At 44.4% G+C, this 19,990-nt stretch overlaps 1 protein-coding gene across 1 annotated transcript in view; it reads right to left on the reverse strand.

Annotated features, from left to right (window-relative positions):
- LOC109487281 overlaps positions 1 to 1,970 on the reverse strand; it is a 3,847-nt gene extending 1,877 nt beyond the window's left edge. Inside the window, exon 1 of the mRNA XM_019791268.1 lies at positions 1,677 to 1,970. Coding sequence (XP_019646827.1) covers positions 1,677 to 1,970 — 294 coding nt within the window. The remainder of the gene's footprint in view (positions 1 to 1,676) is intronic.
- Between the last annotated feature and the right edge of the window lie 18,020 nt (positions 1,971 to 19,990).

Below are 19,990 nucleotides of genomic sequence, written 5' to 3' on the forward strand. Positions count from 1 at the left end.
CACACACACACATAAACACACACACACACTCATACACACACACACACACACACACACACACACACACACACACACACACACACTCACATACACACACACACACACACACACTCACACACAGACACACTCACACACATGCACACACACACACACACACTCACACACAGACACACTCTCACACACACACACACAGATGAACATGACATCTGCAGCATCTCATCAAACATGGCGTCCACGCGCTGACGCAGGAAACCTGACGAAATGAAAGAAAAAACGCCATTGAAACGTACGGACGCATACACACAGGCACGCACACACACACACAGAGAGACATACAATACACAGAGAGAGAGACAGAGAGAGAAAGACACACACACACACACACACACACACAAACACACAGACAGACACAAGTTCAGAGACGGGGGGCGGTATAGACTTCCAATCACCTATGACCCGGCACTCGCGTCACACCTCCGGAGAATGACATGTACTGAGTGGTGCAATACCGGATTAGATTACATTTACCGGTTTGCCGGATCAAACGATATTTCGACTGTCTATCGCACCTACCGAAACGCATTGAAACGCAAAAGCGCGCGCACACACACACACACACACACACACACACACACCTGCGCGCGCGCACACATATTCATACAGAGAAAAACAGACAGACAAACAAACAAATAGACAGACACACACACACACATACACAAACAGGTCCAGAGGCGGGGGATGGTACAGACTTCCAACCACCTTTGACACACCTCCAGAGAATGACATGTACTTTAAACAATCGGATTTAATACTCTGAAGAAAACCACGGTTCCAAAAGCACTATCTATCTATCGGTCTGGGACGTACCGATCGTGTCCCGCTGCCTGCTGACGACTCGCTGCAGTTCCCGGGTGTCGGAGGTGGCTGACAGGAGGCGCATGTCCCATGACCTCTGAACTCTGTCGTTGGCGGTCAGGGCGTCCTTGAACTGGTAGATTCTGGAGGTCAAGTTGTGCAGCTGGTCTCCGTGCTTTAGCGCCTTTTTTTCAAGAAAAGTGACAAAATCAACAAAACACAAACAAGCAAAAAAAAACACAAAGATTCTGATATTAACTTAATTGTTGTGGCAAAACAGGTTAAAAATCGCAAAAAAACATATCTACTGTCATATCTCCTTATTCAAACAAAACAGAGCAAAAACTTTAAAGTGGTGATATAGAGATAGTAGGTATCATATTTGTTTGTTAGTATATCACAAGGACTCCCATTGCCTTCTAGCAGTAACTTGCCAAAGAAGAAACGGGTGCCGTAGTTAAAAACTGGACTATTGCACCTGCGTCTTCTCAAGTGCGACATACGGCAAGATAGTACGCGTTGGGTACGCGTAGAATCCGTAGCCTATCCAGAACCGTGCCTAACCCTAATCTATTCAGGAACAAAACTAGATAGACACGGTTCTGGATACAACAGAACAAGATAGGCACGGTTCTCTATAAAGCACGGCTCTGGATAAAGCACAGTTCTGGACAAAGCACGGTTCTGGATGAATCAGGTTCTGGATAAAGTACGGTTCTGAAATAAAGCACGGTTCTGGATAAAGCACGGTTCTGGATAAAGCACAGTTCTGGACAAAGCACGGTTCTGAATGAATCAGGTTCTGGATACGTCAGACCCACCTGCTTGCGGTTGGCGATCTGATGCCGCCTCATGAAGTGCAGCTCCTGTTTGATGAACTCCGAGTCCAGGACGCTGTCTGTGCAGTCCTGCCGGCGCGACTGCTGTGGCGGCGGCTGGGGGAAATCTGCCGGGAGGTACGGGGACACGAACGTGCACACGCACCTGTCAGCCTCCTGCCGACCGTGCATGGTCACCTCCTTCCCTTCCGCAGTGGTCACTCTGTCACCGTCAGGCAGCAGCAAGACCAGCAGGAGCGGTACGAGAATCCGACGAGTCGCCATTATTGCGGACATATCAACAATATCGCGGGGATTCACAATTGGTTGGTCGGTTGCCAGAGGTCTGCGGAATTTTTTCTGAGTTTGCTCATCAACTTGTCAGTGTTGATGAGGACGCCGCTGTCTCGTCCGTCTGTCTTCAAAGGCGGGCTGCGTTTTGTTTTTGTGTCGCGGAATAGCGAAGAGATCACACCATGACACCTCACACCGCCTGGGTCGACGGAAAGGCCGATACCTGTGGTAAACAAGACGAACACATATGTATCATAAATAATCTCCGAGCAGATCTTTTGTTGGCTGAAAGACAGTAACAAATATTCAAGATAGTACCATTGGCAGGCAGTATCCAATATACCAACAAATACCTGCCTGCGGATTAAAAAAAGATATTAACGGGTATTAAAAAGAAAACCCGACATAAACGCCTAAACGTCAAAAATAAGGCTGCTTGGAAAGTAACGTTATATCATAAGAATGCATGACTCATATACTAGACACTTGAGACATAGACATTTGAGTGAAAGGAAATTCGTACCGGCCAAACGAAGTTATTCCTTCATATCGTTCGCATTAAGGCGGGACGATAAGGACATTGCTGACGAATTGTCTTGTCACTGACCGGTTTGTTGAACGACAAAAGTCACCGGTACTTGATGGAACCTATTATAGATCATTTTGGTCAGCAGTAGTGTAGGTATAGCGTTACCAATATGTGGGATGTCACTAACACAATGATAGCATATTGCCTCTGGGCATATTTTTCACATGGACTAGGTTGTCGCTAACCTGTGATACACAATACCTCGCTGTCAGGGGCTGATTTGGGCCTCCTCCCTGAGAGCCTTTGGCCATACACCTCTAACTGATAGAACCATTCCCATTCGTAGAACTACCAATAGTTCAAGTCATCACAAGTTGGGCCATACTGACTTGTTTACATGGATTACTTCGTCCGTTTCTTTAGATACTTGGCAGAGGTCTATTTGGCCGATTTCAATTTTTTTTCATAGCCTCTACCAGTTGGCTTCGGGAGGCGGCTGGCGATCCGCGGTGCCTGGTAGAGGCTACTTTTCCCAGTCGCTTCTGAGGCCTTGCCATAGGCTACAGAAGTGCTCTCCTGCCGTGCACAGCTCGTTAGTAGTTCTTATCACATGTAAAATCTAACCTGCCGGGGGGGGGGCGTGACCTGGTATGACCTGGCGTGACGGGGTCACAATTAGGCCCATCCCGACTGTCCGTCACAATTAGAGGTACAACGGACAGACGCATGTCCGGCAAACATTATAAGGCCGTGTTGATTTGTTTATATGGATGACATCCGCGCGCGCATGAATTTTCGTCCGTTAAAAAAAATTGGACCATGCTGTAAATCGTATAAAATGAGCGAATATATGTCGTATGTTGCAAAAAAAAAAGTATTGGAAGAAAAAGGAATGCCAACATAAATTCAGGAAAAGAAGAAAATGTGAAGAAATGAAAATGAAGAGTCTGGTATTATTTGCCATACCATAATGTGTATTTAGTTATTATTGCAACCTTTATGACCACGTATGTTTCATACGAAAGGAGGCTGAAAGCGAGTTGATTTCATATGAAAGCAACTTTTTTTGCCAAACTTTTTTATTCGCACGCTCGCATCAGTTTTGGAGTTCCAAGAGGATGTCATCCATATAATCAAATCAACATGGCCTTATCGAGAACACTGAGTAGAATCGCGAGTTACGTCATGGATAGCAGGGTGTACGTCATCACTCCTTGTGGTCAGACAGACGGTATTGTCTGTATTATGAAGGGGTTAAGCTGAGGTCATTTCTGTATAAAGACCTCAAAACCCTCTAGTCTGTATCTGCGTTCTTTCGTAACAATTTGGTCACAAATACTCGCAGGTAAAGAGGCAAAGAGAGAGAGAGAGAGACTCGTGCCTATTAATACTAACATTCTAGGTGACACATATTACAATGTAATATTCTTTTCAGAAGGGTGTCACTGATTTTTTTCCCTTAAGCAAACCCGAGAACATAAATAAAAGTATTTCTAGAGAGACCCACATAATAATAGCACGTACTCGTACATTAGAAGCCTTACTGTATACGTCTACTGGAGTTTACTATGACTGAAGTCTCTAATACCGAAGTGGCCTTGGATGCTTTTTCTTGTACAAAGTGTATTGAAACAAGGTTGAAAGAAGGATTTGTCAGAATGCCATCCTACTTGTATACAAATGTCGTCCACACACGATATTTCTTTGCCAGACTTTCTATCATTTGTACCCGTAATCACGTACAAGATTGAGCGCAGATAGAGACCATGTCTGTGTAAGTACGAACATGGCGCCCGGGGGTGAAAAAGGTTGAGATAATGATCACACTGTAGCCTGATGCTATTACTTACTTAAGGGCTCGAATTATTTACTTAAGGGTCTTAAGGGTGGACAAAGTGGCAGTGATGTCGTTATCCCCACTCGGGATCATGTGAGGTGCTGCTGAATCGCTCGTTAACGCGACTTTTCAAACTTTCTGTTCGAAAGACACTTAGGCCTCAGCATGTAAATTTTATGGCTGACATCCTCCGCAGACTCCAAATCTAAATCGAGCGGGCGAAAAAACAAGGTTCCTACAATTTCAAAAAAATTGACTCAATCACTCAATCATTGTGCAAATGGTTTGATTCTGTAGGAACATCACATGTACACAGCCAGCATCACACATCACTACATCAATGTGAGAAACAAAACATTAAATCAGCTCCACCTTCCGGCATGGCAACAGACATCTTTTTCCATTTTCGGCATGTTGACCACTGTCGGAAGGCAACAAAATTTCTTGTTTTTTTTAAAAAAAAGTCAGGCAAAAATTAATGTGCACGCGCTGATGTCATCCATAAAAATTACTTGCTGTGGCCTTAAAAGGAAAGAAGCGGGTTTAGGAAACAGATTTACTCCGCTGAAAGATGTAGTCTCGCTTCTTGTGGGATTTTCCGTTGAAGCGTGTTTTTGTGTAGAACCAGACAGATAGCCCGTGTGTAGAAGACGTGAGTAACAATGATAGGTACAGTCCTTAACAAAAGCGTCACGGCTGATTAAGTCTTTAAATTATCCACATAAAGACGCTCTGGGAGTAAATAATACAAATCCTCTGTCGTTAGCGGTCTGTACGAGTTAAGGACGTGCTTACGCTAAACCTGGGTGTCTGACAAGCGCTTCAACGTGTAAAACTCGGTAAGAAAGAAAGAAAGAAAGAAAGACTGTTGTGAGCGATCAGAATGTTGTCTACACCCAGTTACAGTTAGTCACACCCTCAGGCGGGTTAGAGCATCAGGATGTCGACAAATCGTCTTGATTCTATCTGAGAACGACACGACGTGTCTGTCCGTCAGAGAGGTGCCACAGGATCCCGACAAACGTACGGTGCGGCCACAATCGACGTAGGTCGTCGTGCGATTTTTATACAGTGGAATTTACAAGCAGACTGTGACAGAACCAAACGCCGACAAGGGTCTTAATTAGGCAACCTTTTCCGTTACCCTCCAAGCAGAGGTTTGGCGTGTTTTAGGCCTTTTTATCGGGCTTTCTTTTTGCACTGTTCAGTTCAAAAGCCAGATAAAAAAGCCTAAAAACACGCCAAAACCCAAACCTCTGCTCGGAGAGTACCTTTCCGCAACAAGCCAGCTGAATGTTGCAGGACACTTGTGCGACTCACACAAGAATGTCCTCAGTTCGCAATAGTACAACGATCGTAAGACTTATTTGACCCGACCCTTACTCACGGTTTTAAACACTCTAAAACGCCTTCTTTTTTCCCAATACAACACAATTCCACACTTGACTTGTTGATATCAGCACTCGTTGTATAATCTCCAAGCAGATCTTTCGGTGGGGAAGACAGTATCCAATTTAGCCTGGGTACCATCCTATTTGTATGCCGGGGCTCCCACACTCGCTTCTCTAACAACTAGTTAGGGAGCCCCGGTATACCAATAGGATGGTATCCAGGTTATATCCAATTGGCCTTTCTGTAACAATTTCCCACAGAAGGCCAATTGGATACTGTATTTTACCCCCGAAAGATCTGCTTGGAGATTAGTCATTGTACGTCGCTAAAGAGGTGTGGACAGCGTTAGTTCAACTGGTTAGAGGCAGACAAAGCTCGGGCGACTCGAGATAAGATCAGTTGGCTCGCAAGCGACGATGTCTGAGCGAGCTGACTTCGGGGTCAATTTAATATTTCGGTCGATTTAACAAAAAAGCTGCGATCCAAAATACACACACTTCACTACATGTATTTTGCCCAAATCTTTACGGATGGTATGAGTTTGTTTGTTTATTTATTTGTTTGTTAGGTTGGTCATTACTGCAATCTGGTGTTCCAAATTGCGTTGTTGACAGCTGATAAATATGACAGATGGGATATCTGATTTATGTTATTCAAATCTAGAACTATTTGCCCGTTGGCATTCAGCAGTAGTAATCAGGCACAGCGCACTGATATTTGTGTCAGACGGGTGCGCATAGGTTGTACCAAATGTCGGCATTCTGTACACAGAATTTGACATCGAAGGACGTCATCCGTGGAAATGATCTAAAATCCCTGTTAAAAAATTAGGCAAGAGACACTCTAGCTGTGAGAGAGGGCTAGCATCTAATGCCTAGGAAAAATATTGCATGTTTCGTCTTTAGGACCTGACAGAATAGGATGGGTACGTCTTTTTTAGATTTAGGCTGAAGTGATCTAGCAAGAACATGTGAATGTAAAACTGAAATGCATTAGGGCCAGGTCTGTCTCCAGGACCTGTCCCTCTGTTTACTTGTGGGGAAGGGACGAAAGTATCACGCGATTTACTCAATAACAATTTGCTTCTGATAAAGCGTGACAAAACGTTTCAGATGTTTTGAAATTACTGAGTAACATGTCAGATCGCAAAATGTTATAGCCCTGCCAGCGGTCGAACAAAAAAAGGCCCGATTCACACGTGCGTCGTTTTTATGTGTCGGGCGTCGTTCGACGCGCAAGCTGTACGACACATTTTTCAATCGTATAAACAGGCCTTGTGTCGTTTTTCTGTGGCACCTTCAGGAGGTGCCACAAGTGCGTCGCGGCACACAGCGGGGAGTCTGCGGCGAGGAAAAACGTCATGTAAACAGACCTGCGTCGCGCGCAGATCGCGCAGCCCATTTCCGCATCACAGAAGGTCAAATTTCTTCATTCCCGCGCTAGCCTGAAACCCACGCCACGCTCCTCTGTTTGTATCTATTCGTAAATAACACAAGGCTAGAATTTCTGTTTTTCGCCAGGGTAGGTTCGGAAACCAAAAGCACATTTTTTCCTCAGACCTAAAGGATACAGGTGAACGAGCAAGGCGACTAGGTACGCATGACCGCGGCCAGAGAGGGTGTGATATACTCCAGAGACGAGACAAGTTGATCCGACCTTAAGGCCACAGCAAATAATTATAATGAATGACATCATATCAGCGCGCATTGATTTTCACCTGATTTTGAAAAAAAATAAATTTTGTTGCCCTTTGACGGTGGTCAACATGCCGAAAATGACCGTGTATGGCAGATATACATGAAGAGAGGAGACAAGACAAGGCTCTGATTTATTGTTTTGATTTTTACTTTGATGCAGTGATGTATTTCATTACAAAGTTGTTAAATTATTAATGTGAATATAGGAATCTTGTTTTTTTTTTGTCCCGTCTTGATTTTTTTAGCCCTCTCGCATTAGATTTGGAGTCTGTGGAGGATGTCATCCATAAAATTTACTTTCTGGCCTAATAAAGACTGCGCGCGGTCTCACCAAATCGAACCATATGTGACTCACCATTTATGGTGAGTTCCCTTTACGTGTTTGTAGCCAGTCTAACTACGGCCAACTATGGATTCTACTAGCCTCCACCAGGCCTTTCTACGGGAATACGCATCGTAGAATTCGGAAAAAAAGAGAGTAAAATTGGCCAGGGGAGTCCGGCCGCGGGGAGGTAGTTTCTTTCCCTGAGCGGCCAGTCAAACCCACAAGGCGGCCGAACTTCCCTGGCAAATATTATCCTGTATATATAGCCAGTGTAGTTAGTCTGGTACGGACTAGGATTCTACCGACACAGATGAGCTTTCATTCGGAGTTATGATGTTGAGATATCTGACAGAAAAGAAAACGCGTTGTTTTGACAAACTCAGGTTGTCAGTTTCTCCTCTGGCGCGTGAAATCGCCTGCAGAAATCGGATCGGTTTTCATCAGCGAATAAATCACAGACTGACATTTAAAGCCGGTCTAATCTGACTCGTCATCTATGGACGAGATAAGACAACATCTGCGCCACTTTGTTCAAATTTCCGCCGTTTTTTATCGACGTAAGTTAAGATTAGCCTCCACCAGGCCTTTCTACGGGAATACGGATCGTAGAATTCGGCAAAAAAAGAGAGTAAAATTGGCCAAGGGAGTCCGGCCGCGGGGAGGTAGTTTCTTTCCCTCCAGTCAAACCTACAATGCGGCCAAACTCCCCTGGAAAATATTCTCCTATATATAGCCAGCGTAGTTAGTCTGGTAGAGACTAAGTTAAGATTACACACGTACAACGCGTGTGCATAGCAGGGGGCTTTAGTACCAGTGAACTCATCAGTCTTTATCGTTCTCGCCATTTTTCGGTCGCAGTGACCCGATGATAGAAGAGATAAGAGTTTAATAGATGGTGACGATAAAGGGTTTAATTATGACATACCATCGCCCCTCGCGCGTAGGCCCCTTGCCTTTGTCAAACGACTCCCGGGCCAAAAGATCAGCCTATTGCGTGATCGGGTAAACGGGGGAGAGACAAAAACACTTTCCACTTCGTCTTCTGATCACGTATATTGCGGGTTCGCGCCTTTGTGTTTATGAGATGGGGGAAAGGTCTCCGATGATAGGTGATAATGAAGCAGAAAGATTGGCAAGTTTGGAATACTTAGGCCTACTTAGCCAAGCGATATTTGTCACGCTCGATTTGACATCTTAAAACGTAGTCAATGTACCACAGTAGGTGCCATATTTTGTACCCTGTAGAACTGTTGTGCAATAATGTTATGTTATCTCTAGCCTCCTGGTTTACCGGCCGGTAGCGGATCTTGGGGAGCGGACGAAAGCTAACAAACCTGCACAGGAGGCCCAACCATCGTACTTCTAGCTAATGAAAAATCGTCCTGCTTCGTCCTCAATCTGAGGTCGCCTGCTTTAACTTTACCCTTTTAGTACAACCCTCCCATAGCGATAACGTTATTGCACGACGATTGCACAGGGTGCAAAATGTTGCATCTACTAGTAAGTATATATTAACTACACCTCCCCATAGGGCTAACCTAGCTCATAGCAGAAGGTAATCGACCCAGTGAAATCGAGCGTGTCAAATATCACTTCTCTACGTAGGCCCAAGTATTTCAAACTTGCCAATGTTTCTGCTACTTTTTCCAGCCGCTCTGAAGGGCGGACCAACTTCCTCCGACATATCATCTGTCTATTTGGCCAATTTCTATTCTTTCCAGCCGCTTCTGAAGCCTGGTAGAGGCTATGCCTTAGGATCTTAATAAAGCTCCTATTACGTATTGGTAGGGAAGGGGGTGGGGTGCATGTGGTTTCGCGGGATGCGTCGACAACATTTGTGACTTTGTTAAGTGCACGTGGCGCTGTCAAAACATGACTGTAGTAAGAAATTTAGCAAAAGTTGAAGGAAAACAAGAGCTAGCTATTTATCTCAATTTTTAGTTCAGCTAATTATTTCATTCCATACACGTGCTAAGCACCTTTACCTGTGTTAAGAAATAATTTTACCAATAAGAGATATTTTTACCAATAAGAGATCTTGTGCTAAACAATCAGCTCTGGAAGTCAAGCTGATACGTTTGGCACTGATACCCATAAAATGGACTCATGAAAAAACTTAATGAAAGTTCATCTGTACCCAAAAGCTGTTCTCGGCTGATGACAAGTTCTCGCAGTCGGTCAGCCCGCCCGTGCCCCAGTCTCACCTGTTCTGCATTTGTGCCGGTGAAACCGTCCCGACATTCGTGGTGAGTCTTAAATGAATCGGGCTCTGTTCCGAATCAGAGGTTCCGAATCTAGGTTAGCCTCGATCGATCAGGCTTCAGAAGCTAAAAAGAGTAGAAATCGGCCAAATAAAAAGATAACATGCCGGGGGAGTTGGTCCGCCAAAGGAGTGGCAAACTGTATTCCTTTAGTGGACCACCTCCCCCGGCATGTTACCTGTCTGTTTGGCCAATGTCTGTTCTTTCCAGCCTCTTCTGAATCCTGCTACTACTCGGATAGTCTCTCCCAGACTAACTACGCTGGCTATATATAGGAGAATATTTGTCAGAGGAGTTTGGCCGCCTTGTAGGTTTGACTGGCCGCGCAGTAAGGAAAGAAACTACCTCCCCGCGGCCGGACTCCCTTGGCCAATTTTACTCTCTTTTTTGCCGAATTCTACGATCCGTATTCCCGTAGAAAGGCCTGGTGGAGGCTACTACTCGGGGGGTTAAATCTACACAGCAGGGTGAAATCTGGGCCCTTCACGGGTCGTAACACGGCCCTTTAAAGACCTTGAGGTTTTTAGGGCGTGATGATGGGGATAGTAAATTTCCCACCGAGGTTAACAGAAGACCAGGAGGAGGGGATGGGGTTTAGATTTTTCCAAAAATGAACAGAAAAATGAAGACGCAAAAACATGCTGATTGGTTCAGACAGGGTCGCGACATGCTCTTGGCGTCTCGCATACCTGACGAGTGGAAGTGTTTTCCTTTTTTTTAATCGCAGTTTTAGCTTCGAGTCTCTACCAGGCTAACTACGCTGGATATATACAGGAGAATATTTGCCAGGGGAGTTTGCCCGCCTTGTAGGTTTGACTGGCCGCACAGAAAGAAAGAAACTACCTCCCCGCGGCCGGACTCCCCTGGCCAATTTTACTCTCTTTTTTGCCGAATTGTACGATCCGTATTCCCGTAGAAAGGCCTGGTGGAGGCTACAAATGGATGCATTTTCTTACTTATTCTGTGCATTGTGACAGTCAAAACTGTACAAATGTGGCACCAATGCGTTTACGAGACATATGTTATATTACGCACCTAGCCTCTACCAGGCTTCAGAAGCGGCTGGAAAGGGTAGAAATTGGCCAAATAGACAGATACTAACATACCAGGGGAGTTGGTCCGCCCGCCAACGAAATACAGAATGGCAAACTATACCCCTATAGCGTAGCAACTCCCCTGCTATGTTATCTGTCTTTCTCGCCAATTTCTACTACTCTTTCCAGCCGCTTCCGAAGCCTGGTAGAGACTAACCATACCCTGTATGTAATTGTTTTGCCGTTGTTATAATTACCAGGTAGGTAAACGTTTACAGAAAATGTTCTCACGAGACACCATTTCCACTCGACTAAACTTGACCGCTGGCGCTTAACTTCAACATCTAACATTTACCTTAACATTTACCAAAACCCCTTATTAACGTAAGCTGAGAAACACCAGATACAAATGTACGTGTAGATCTATAATCTAGACATTTTCACCTCTCTGTATTTCGTATGTGGTTATTTTGCAATTAGCCTTCGGGCATGGGTTTGCAAATTAGATTTGAAAAGAAGTCACTCAATGTGAATTAAATACGTATTCCACATCTCAGGTGTTAAACACAAGAGACTTAATCAGGTGATAGTGTGAGAAGATTTGATGCTTATGAACCGGTGACCTCCGTGCTAAGGTAGGGGGTAGATCAGAACTAGGGCGATCAGCAAAGCCCCTGTCACATACTCATAGCCTGGTATCCAGTCTTACGTGATTGGGGGTATTGGGGTGTTAAGGCAGGCTGTGTCTTCGGGGGCTCTAATAGCTTCCCCCGCCCAGTGCAACAGGCCGTCGGGGAAGGAGTGTTACGCTAATAAGAGACAGTATGCTTGGGGATTTGATTTGCCCCATCGAAGGGCTAATCAATCTTTGACACTTTGACATTGACTTTATTGGGATCCACACTCTCAAAATAGTGAAGCTATATCAAATGGAAAACCTTAACTTCACAAAATCTGTTCCACATTAAACAAGAAATAGTGTCTCAGGGGGTTAGGAGTTTCAAAATTTTTTATTTGCGCCACGAAAGTTGCTCTTCTGTACCTGACCCCTATATGCTATGAAAATCCTGGCTAGAACACTGCAAATGAGTGAATGTGTGACAGAGGCATAAGCGACAGGACTTCAGGCTAGTCACTCAGCTCAAAAACCGCACTAAATCATCTATCAGACATGACAATGTCGCATGCGTGTACAGAAACAATTATCCAACAATGCTAACGAGCATATGACACGCTACATAATGTTCAGCGCCAACAATGATGCCTATTGTTCTAGCCACAAGCTGGTGGTTTTAAACATGTCCTAGAATGGAGGCCCTTCGAATAAGCGAGGGGGGGGGGTCAAGATAGCCTCCATAGCATGCCAAAAACTGGGGGTTTTGTGGGTCTTCAGGGTCTTTGGGAGCTTTTATGTGCTATTTTCTGATTGCATATAGACAACATAGCCGGCCTGGTTGAATTACCCCCGTTTGTAGAACTTGGCTAATCAGAAAACAGCCGAAGACGTACCACCAACCCCCCAGTTCTATAAGCCTGATAAGGAGGCTAGGTCAAGATTTGAGGAATATGGTTTCTATCAAGGCAGGAATGAGAATAAGTGTTAACTACTACGAGTCTTTATCGTGTATTTTGTCTATCGCTGCACGTCGGGTAGCTTCTACACAGGGGTGCCAGAATGTACAGTGCACTTTTACGGAATACAGTGTAATTTTACGGAATACAGTGTAATTTTACGGAATACAGTACAATTTTATGGAATACAGTGCCAATCTACAGTGCAATCGTATTAGTATACAGTACAATTTTACAGAAGGGTACAACTGGGTACAATTTTACAAAATACAGTGCAATCCTATTAGTATACAGTGCAATTTTACTGGTATAGTGAGTGCAATTTTGCGGAATACAGTGCAATTTTACTAGTATACAGTGCAATTTTACGGAATACAGTGCAATCGTATTAATATACAGTGCAATTTTACGGAATTCAGTGCAATTTTACCAGTATACAGTGCAATTGTACTAGTAAAAATTGCACTGTCAGTAAGATTGTACTGTATTCCATAAAATTGCACTGTATACTCTGGCACCCCTGTGTACGTCGGGTGTCCTCTACACTTGGTTTTTACTAGACGGGTATAGCGAGGACAATGTATTACAGATGTGCTATCTGTGGGGAGCGGGCACGGGACCTAGGAGGCCACGAAAACACGCAGGCAACTTGAACCCAGCTGTACCCTTCTACAGTTCAAATTGGGTACATTTACCGTGCAAGGTGAACTGCGTAGCCTCCACCAGACCTTCCAACGGGGGTACGGATCGCAGAATTCGGCAAAAAACGTAGCCTCCACCAGGCCTTCCTACGGGGGTACGGATCGCAGAATTCGGCAAAAAACGTAGCCTCCACCAGGCCTTCCTACGGGGGTACGGATCGCAGAATTCGGCAAAAAAAGGGAAGAATGATTGGCTAGGAGAGTCAGTCCGCTGGAAGATTACATATGTAATATCTCGCTCCATATAAACTACTATGGCCAAACTCCCATGGTAATTTTTTTCCCTATTTGGCTACATTTTTTTTCAAATCTCCAAGATTAAAATCTCCAAGCAGATTCCAGGGGCGAACGTTGTCATATGTACAGGCGGCCAGTGGACACAGGCAACCAACATAAAGTCCCACCTTGCCCCACCGAATCTGTTTGGAGATTAGCTAGATTTGACTGTTTTTGAACTCTCATTGTTAGTCTTGTGGAGACTAAAAGAGCACACTGTCTCCCCCGTATATAGACAAGACCTTGGGTGGTGGATTTGTATCTAAAAGTTCAACATCCTCTATTATAGGTAAGATAACAATCGGTTATTATTTCGTGTCTACTGTACAGGTATGACGTTGTCTAATGGTCGCATTATCACACCCTTTGTTACATATCGTTGGAAGTGCCGACAAGATACACAAGATATTATATCTCTCACTATTCACTTAGTAAAACTACTAGACTTCGCCCGGGGAAATTGGTTGTTTCAGCAGGGGTCCACGCCATAGCTCACTCACAGGCGACTGCTCAACTATGTATGGTGCCGGTATTCAAAAAGAACAACTTACCACAACACTAGCCTCCGTAGCAGGCTTATAGAACTGGGGGTTTGGTGGTCTTCGGCTGTTTTCTGATTAGCCCGAGTTCTAAAAACGGGGGTAATTCAACCAGGTCGGCTATGTTGTCTATATGCAATTAGAAAATAGCACATAAAAGCTCCCAAAGACCCCCCAAACCCCCAGTTTTTGGCTTACTATGGAGGCTACAACAACAGCACGTTTAGAAAATTGTGTTAGTGTACGTGCGTGAGAGATCAGCTTAGCTTACCTTACCTCACAGGTCCGTAAGTTCGCTGGCACCCGAAGTTGAGTCCTTCGGTAACCGCAAGGTTTCTGGCAGACCGTACTCTAAAGACTGTCAACACGCCCCCTCCTCGGTTGTCCTAACACGGCCCAGCGGCGCCCAAATCCCACGGTACCGGCACACCTCGTAGCTCAGTCTCCCGTCCCGTCTGCGGTCACGGAGAATTCTCGCTCGCCAACTTTTATAGCCTCGTAACCAGACCGTCGTGCGCTCAGCGCTGTCCCTTCGACACCGGGAGCGTTTCGAGCCGCCAACCAGGCCCGAATTACCGCGCTTCAGTGGGGATTTTAAGTTTCTTCGCTCTTCAATAGAGGTCTAAGCGTAATACAGGAAGTCAGCGGATACAGGGAAACAGGCGGGAGATAGGTCGCGTGCTTGGTAAAGGCCGGGGCCGAAAAATCTCCGCCAAGCCGACCAAAGGTTTGGTACCCAGGCTATCGCCAACAACTAAACTATCCTCTTGCCTTCCCCCCGAAGCTTGAATCCTTCCAGTTGATCAGTTCACGCCTATGACTGGCGCGGGGAACAATAGCGACAAAGGCAGACGGGGCCGCAGAAGTTGACCCCGAAAATTGCTCTCGCCCCCAGGCCCGGATCTACAGCGGTCGGCCCTTTCGCCGCAGGGGAAGACGGGGTGTCCTATACACTCCGGTCTTTAACATAAGGCCACACCAATCTAATTTGTTACCTTCGCCAAGAAGGTTATGTTTTCGTAGGCGTTCGTGTGTGTGTCTGTCTGTCTGTCTGTCTGTAAACACGATAACTTGAGAAGGCTTAAATGGATTGACTTCATATTTGGTAGGTGGGTAGGTCTTGATGAGACCTCGAAATGATTAGATTTTGAGCCCCCTGGCGGCTTCTTATGGTACTGCAGCTGAACTTCCGGTTTTGATATCTCGTGATCTGGACGTGCTAGGGTCACGAAATTTGGATGGTAGGTAGGTCTTGTGCTGGGGAATAAGTGACATAGGTTTGGGCCCCCTATCGGCTTGCTCAGGAACTGCAGGGCCATTTCTTTGAAAATATTCATAAGAGGATAACTCAAGAACCGGTGGACGGATCATCATGATTTTTGTTATGTAAGTAGCTTAAGTGATGCTTGACATAATTATGCGACAATTATGCAAATCTGGACGTAATTTGCATAATTAATGAGGAAATTCGGTAAATCAGCTGCATTACATTATAGGACTATTCAAGCTTGAGACATATGTAATTGACAACGAGAAAAACACAGGCAGATATTAATTATGGAAATTAACACTTAATTTGCATAATTAATGAGAAAATGTTATAATTCCATAATGGTAACTGCCTGGAATTTCATACTTAGGGTATTTGCAAGTTAAGTGAATGTGAACATCATTAAACATAATTTATTCAAATAAGGACCTCATTTGCATAATTTATGAGGTAATGATAGAATGGCTTTCTTTTTTAAGATAAGGCTGTCTTTTATGGATAATATGATCAACTCATATAATTCATGCAAATGAGGATCCTATTTGCATAATCAGGAGGAATAATCTTTACTTTGTCATAAAGATTAACATCATTTGGCGAAGGTATGAGATCGTGGGACTCTTGTTGGTTCTCGTTTTGTACAAGTCTTTCATAGATAGCACAGGTTTTCGCTGCCAGTCAAAATACGTAAAATGAAAACACTGATCTTCAGCGGTCGGCCCTTTCGCCGCAGGGGAAGATGGGGTGTCCTACACCCGGTCTTTAATATGAGGCCACACCAATTTGATTTGTTGGTTCTTGAATATTTTCAGAAAAATAAATAAAATCAGACCTAGGCATGAGTAAAGAGACTCTGTTTTACACAACCAAGTCTTTTATTCAGCCGACGTTTCGGGGACCGTCTGTTACCATCCTCAGGGCAATTCTGATTGGTTCACATTGCATTGTAGCATGTAAATACTAGTATTGTACATTTGGAAGTGCATCTATCACCTGTGCTGCAGTGCAATGCACCGAAATGTCGGCTGAATAAAAGAGTTGGTTGTGTAGACAGAGTCTCTTTACTCAGCTAGACATATTTCCTCCTGCTTACGCGAAATCAACTCGCGGCGAAAATTAAAGGATTTACAGTATATTCAAGTAGATGTATGGGCATAGACTCGTTTTGTACATGTACGCGTCTTTTATAGATGGCACGTTTTTTTTTTCCACTGCCAGTCAAAATATGTAAAATGAAAACAAACTAACCACAACCAGACATCTGCTCGTATGTTGAGAAACTTAAGGCCACGCCAATTTGATTTGTTGGTTCTCGGATTCGCATCTTCGTTTTTAATTTCGCCCTGTCCCTTCTTTTCTTTTCTGAAAAAATTCGAAAACCAACAAATTAAATTGGTGTGGCCTAAAAGCAGTAATTGTGACCGTGTGCACCTTTAGATTGACCGTGGGGAACTTGTTAACGTCGGAATGAAAACTCGCACGAACCAAAACGGTTCCTTTTCATTCTAAAATCATTGAGTTAACACAACACAAAGGGAACACCTCTGAACGTTGCTGTACAAATTTCTGCTTTTCAGAAACGTAAATTTAGTGACAAAAGCAGTGGAATGGAAGACTAAAACTAGTAAGAGAAAGGGACACACTCACCACAAATGTGGCTATGGTATTCTCACTAATTTGCTTAAATTTTGCCTTATACAGCTATTTTTTTTACCAGCCCCATGAAAAAACGTGACAAAAGCAGTTGCACGAGGGACTAAAAGAACCAAAGGCACACCACAAATGTGTTTCTATACACTGTGTTCTATATGGTATTCGGTAACCTGTTTTACCTTTTGCCCTTTTACAGGTAATTTTCGACCCACCCCTTGAAAAAAAACCCTGTAGATTTAGTGACAAAAGCATGAGAGACTAGAAAGAAAGGGGCACACTCACCACAGATGAGTCTATATATGGTATTCGCTAACCTGTTCACCTTTTCCCTTTTACATGTAATTTCGTGCCAGTCCCCTGAAAAATACTGTAGAGTCAGTGATAAAAGCAGTTGCACGAGAGAAAGGGACACAGTGGGGTCGTGTGGCGTAGCGGTAGTGTGTTCGGCTCAGGACCAAGAGGTCGCGGGTTCAAATCCTGCCCATGTCACCGATCTTGTGCCCTTGGGAAAGACACTTTACACGATTTTCCTCACTTCACTCAGGTGTAAATGTAAATGAGTACCCAGCTTCGGTTAGGGACGTCCCTCGGATAGGACGTTAAATGGAGGTCTCGTGTTTGGGAGAGCCACACCCCACGCACGTTAAAGAACCCACCACACTAGGGGATCTTCCCACTGTGAGTGGTTCAAACCTTGCAGTCCGGTCTTACGCAACTTGTACTTACACGTACATGTACAAAGCTGGTATGGGAAACAAACAAACACTAACTGCACTATATACGGTACTCACTAACCTCTTTACCTTTTGCCTTTAACAGTTAACTTCAGGCCCGCCCCCTGGAGTTGGCGGGTCTAGGAAAGGGTGAGGGTTCAGCTATGATCAGGTGACATCGCCGTGTTCAAAGCTGACGCGCGTCTGGTCCGCTCAGAATCATCGGAGTAACCCGCAAGTGTAACACGACAGAATAGGGTCACACTGAATACAAGCCATTGTCAGTCTGATGGTGATACGGACCTTTTAAAGGAACTTCTGAGATTTTGTGTAGCCTCTTGTGCAGGCTCCGGCCGGAATCTTTGATGGAAACCTTCTCTCGGCGGCTGGATGGCCTAGCCTCCTGTGCAGGCCCCGCGGCGGATGGGAAAGAGTTTTTAACGCGTTATTTTAATAGCCGGCCATCCTACAACGAGCCACTGGGAGAAGGTTCCATTCCGTCTTGTGAAGACGAAGGTCAAGGTCAATTATGGGTCTCCTGGAGGATTTTCTTGGTGCCCCAACTAACCTAACTCTCGGCTATCAAACCTTTTATGTTGGACAGGCTGAGGTCTTCTTTTTTTGTGTCATATAGCTTTTTATGTCAGGAGTCAATGGAGTATATTTAGTCCCCCTTGAAGCCCATGTCCAAAGGTTTCATCACATTTTAGTTCAACCTTGTTCGTGGTTTTTAAACTCATTCAAACTAGTCTACCTTACATGACAACATCTGGATAACTTCAACAACTCACAGTGGCTTTCCGTAAGAACGGTTTTAAGTAGTCTTCTTTTCTGTTGTTTGTACAGGTTTTCCCGTTGATCTTTCCTCTCTCACCTTTTTTTACTGAGTGCAGCTGTCAGTGCCCCACGACTGGGGCTCGTCCTTCTCCCTGCATGGTTCCAACTACCTGAACTCACGCGTTGTCTCACGAGACCTGAGGGGAGTGAGGGTTTCGCGTGTCACTCGAAATCAAAACAAAGCGACACTGCCAGGTAACCTTAGCCTCTACCAGGCTTCGGGAGGCGGTTGGAAAGAGTAGAAATCGGCCAAATAGATAGAGATAACATGCCAGGGGAGTTGGCCGCTAGAGAGTACATTTTGCCGCACCCGGGAGCGGCAAACTGTTTTCTACAGCAGACAAACTCCCCTGACATGTTATCTCTCTATTTGGCCGATTTCTACTCTTTCCAGCCGTCTCCCGAAGCCTGGTAGAGGCTAAATCCCTACCTACGTAAATACTGAACCTAATTTTTCAGGACTGAAACAGGAAACACAGCATTTTTCCCTAGGCCTGGGGAACATGAGAAGGCTGACCTTGTCTGTTTCACGTGAGAGAAGTTACGCTCTAGCGCGCTTCTAATTTCGGCACCTCGCTTTTAGAAGACGTCGTGGGACATTAAACGCATGTCTGGGAACCACTACCGTGAACATGGTTGGGTTATCATGAAGGTTCATCTGTGTTGGTGTTTAAAGTTAAAACAGTAGATCCAACACAAAACGTTCTCTCACCTAGAGCTTTCGACCAGTCACTCTGGTCTTCCTCAGTACACAGTGAGTGATGTGTGACGTCAATACCACCAGATACCTTTAATCCAATGTAGACGTCACATATGATGTTGTCATAAACATTTGTATAATTATAAACAATTAAAGATGTTCACCTTTCTTTCCGCTTGTTCAAAATTGTTTACACTCTATTCCGTAAGTAAATTCAACTACATTCTAGGAAATATCACTTACTTTGTATTCCTTAACAAAGTGACTGGGTCCAAATTCTTCTCTTGAAAATTAAAGTTCAAACTTGCATCCTCTTCATTCATCCTTTTGGACTTCCAAAAATTGACTTTGGTTTATTTGCATATCAATCAATAAGTTTGTGCTTATAAACCTGCATTTTTCCTCTGGTCTCTCAGTCACTGACGAAAGCTAGTGGATACTAGCTGAAACGTCTGACCATTTCCTAAATCATATCCAGTTGCTTGAGTAACTGTTTTTTGGCGCATAATCAAGATACACTAGTCATTTACGAACTAAACACATCTTCTCAGTAATCTTACCAATTCTGCAACAACATGTAAATACTGGTAAATAGTAATGTCTTCACAATAGTGGTGCACACTTCAGATAATAAAAATTCAGTGCAAACATGCCACATGTACCTACTAGAGACTTTTGTTTATTTTC

Source organism: Branchiostoma belcheri, unplaced genomic scaffold, assembly GCF_001625305.1.
Source record: "Branchiostoma belcheri isolate BF01 breed outbred unplaced genomic scaffold, Haploidv18h27 scaffold87, whole genome shotgun sequence".
Taxonomy (NCBI): Eukaryota; Metazoa; Chordata; class Leptocardii; order Amphioxiformes; family Branchiostomatidae; genus Branchiostoma; species Branchiostoma belcheri.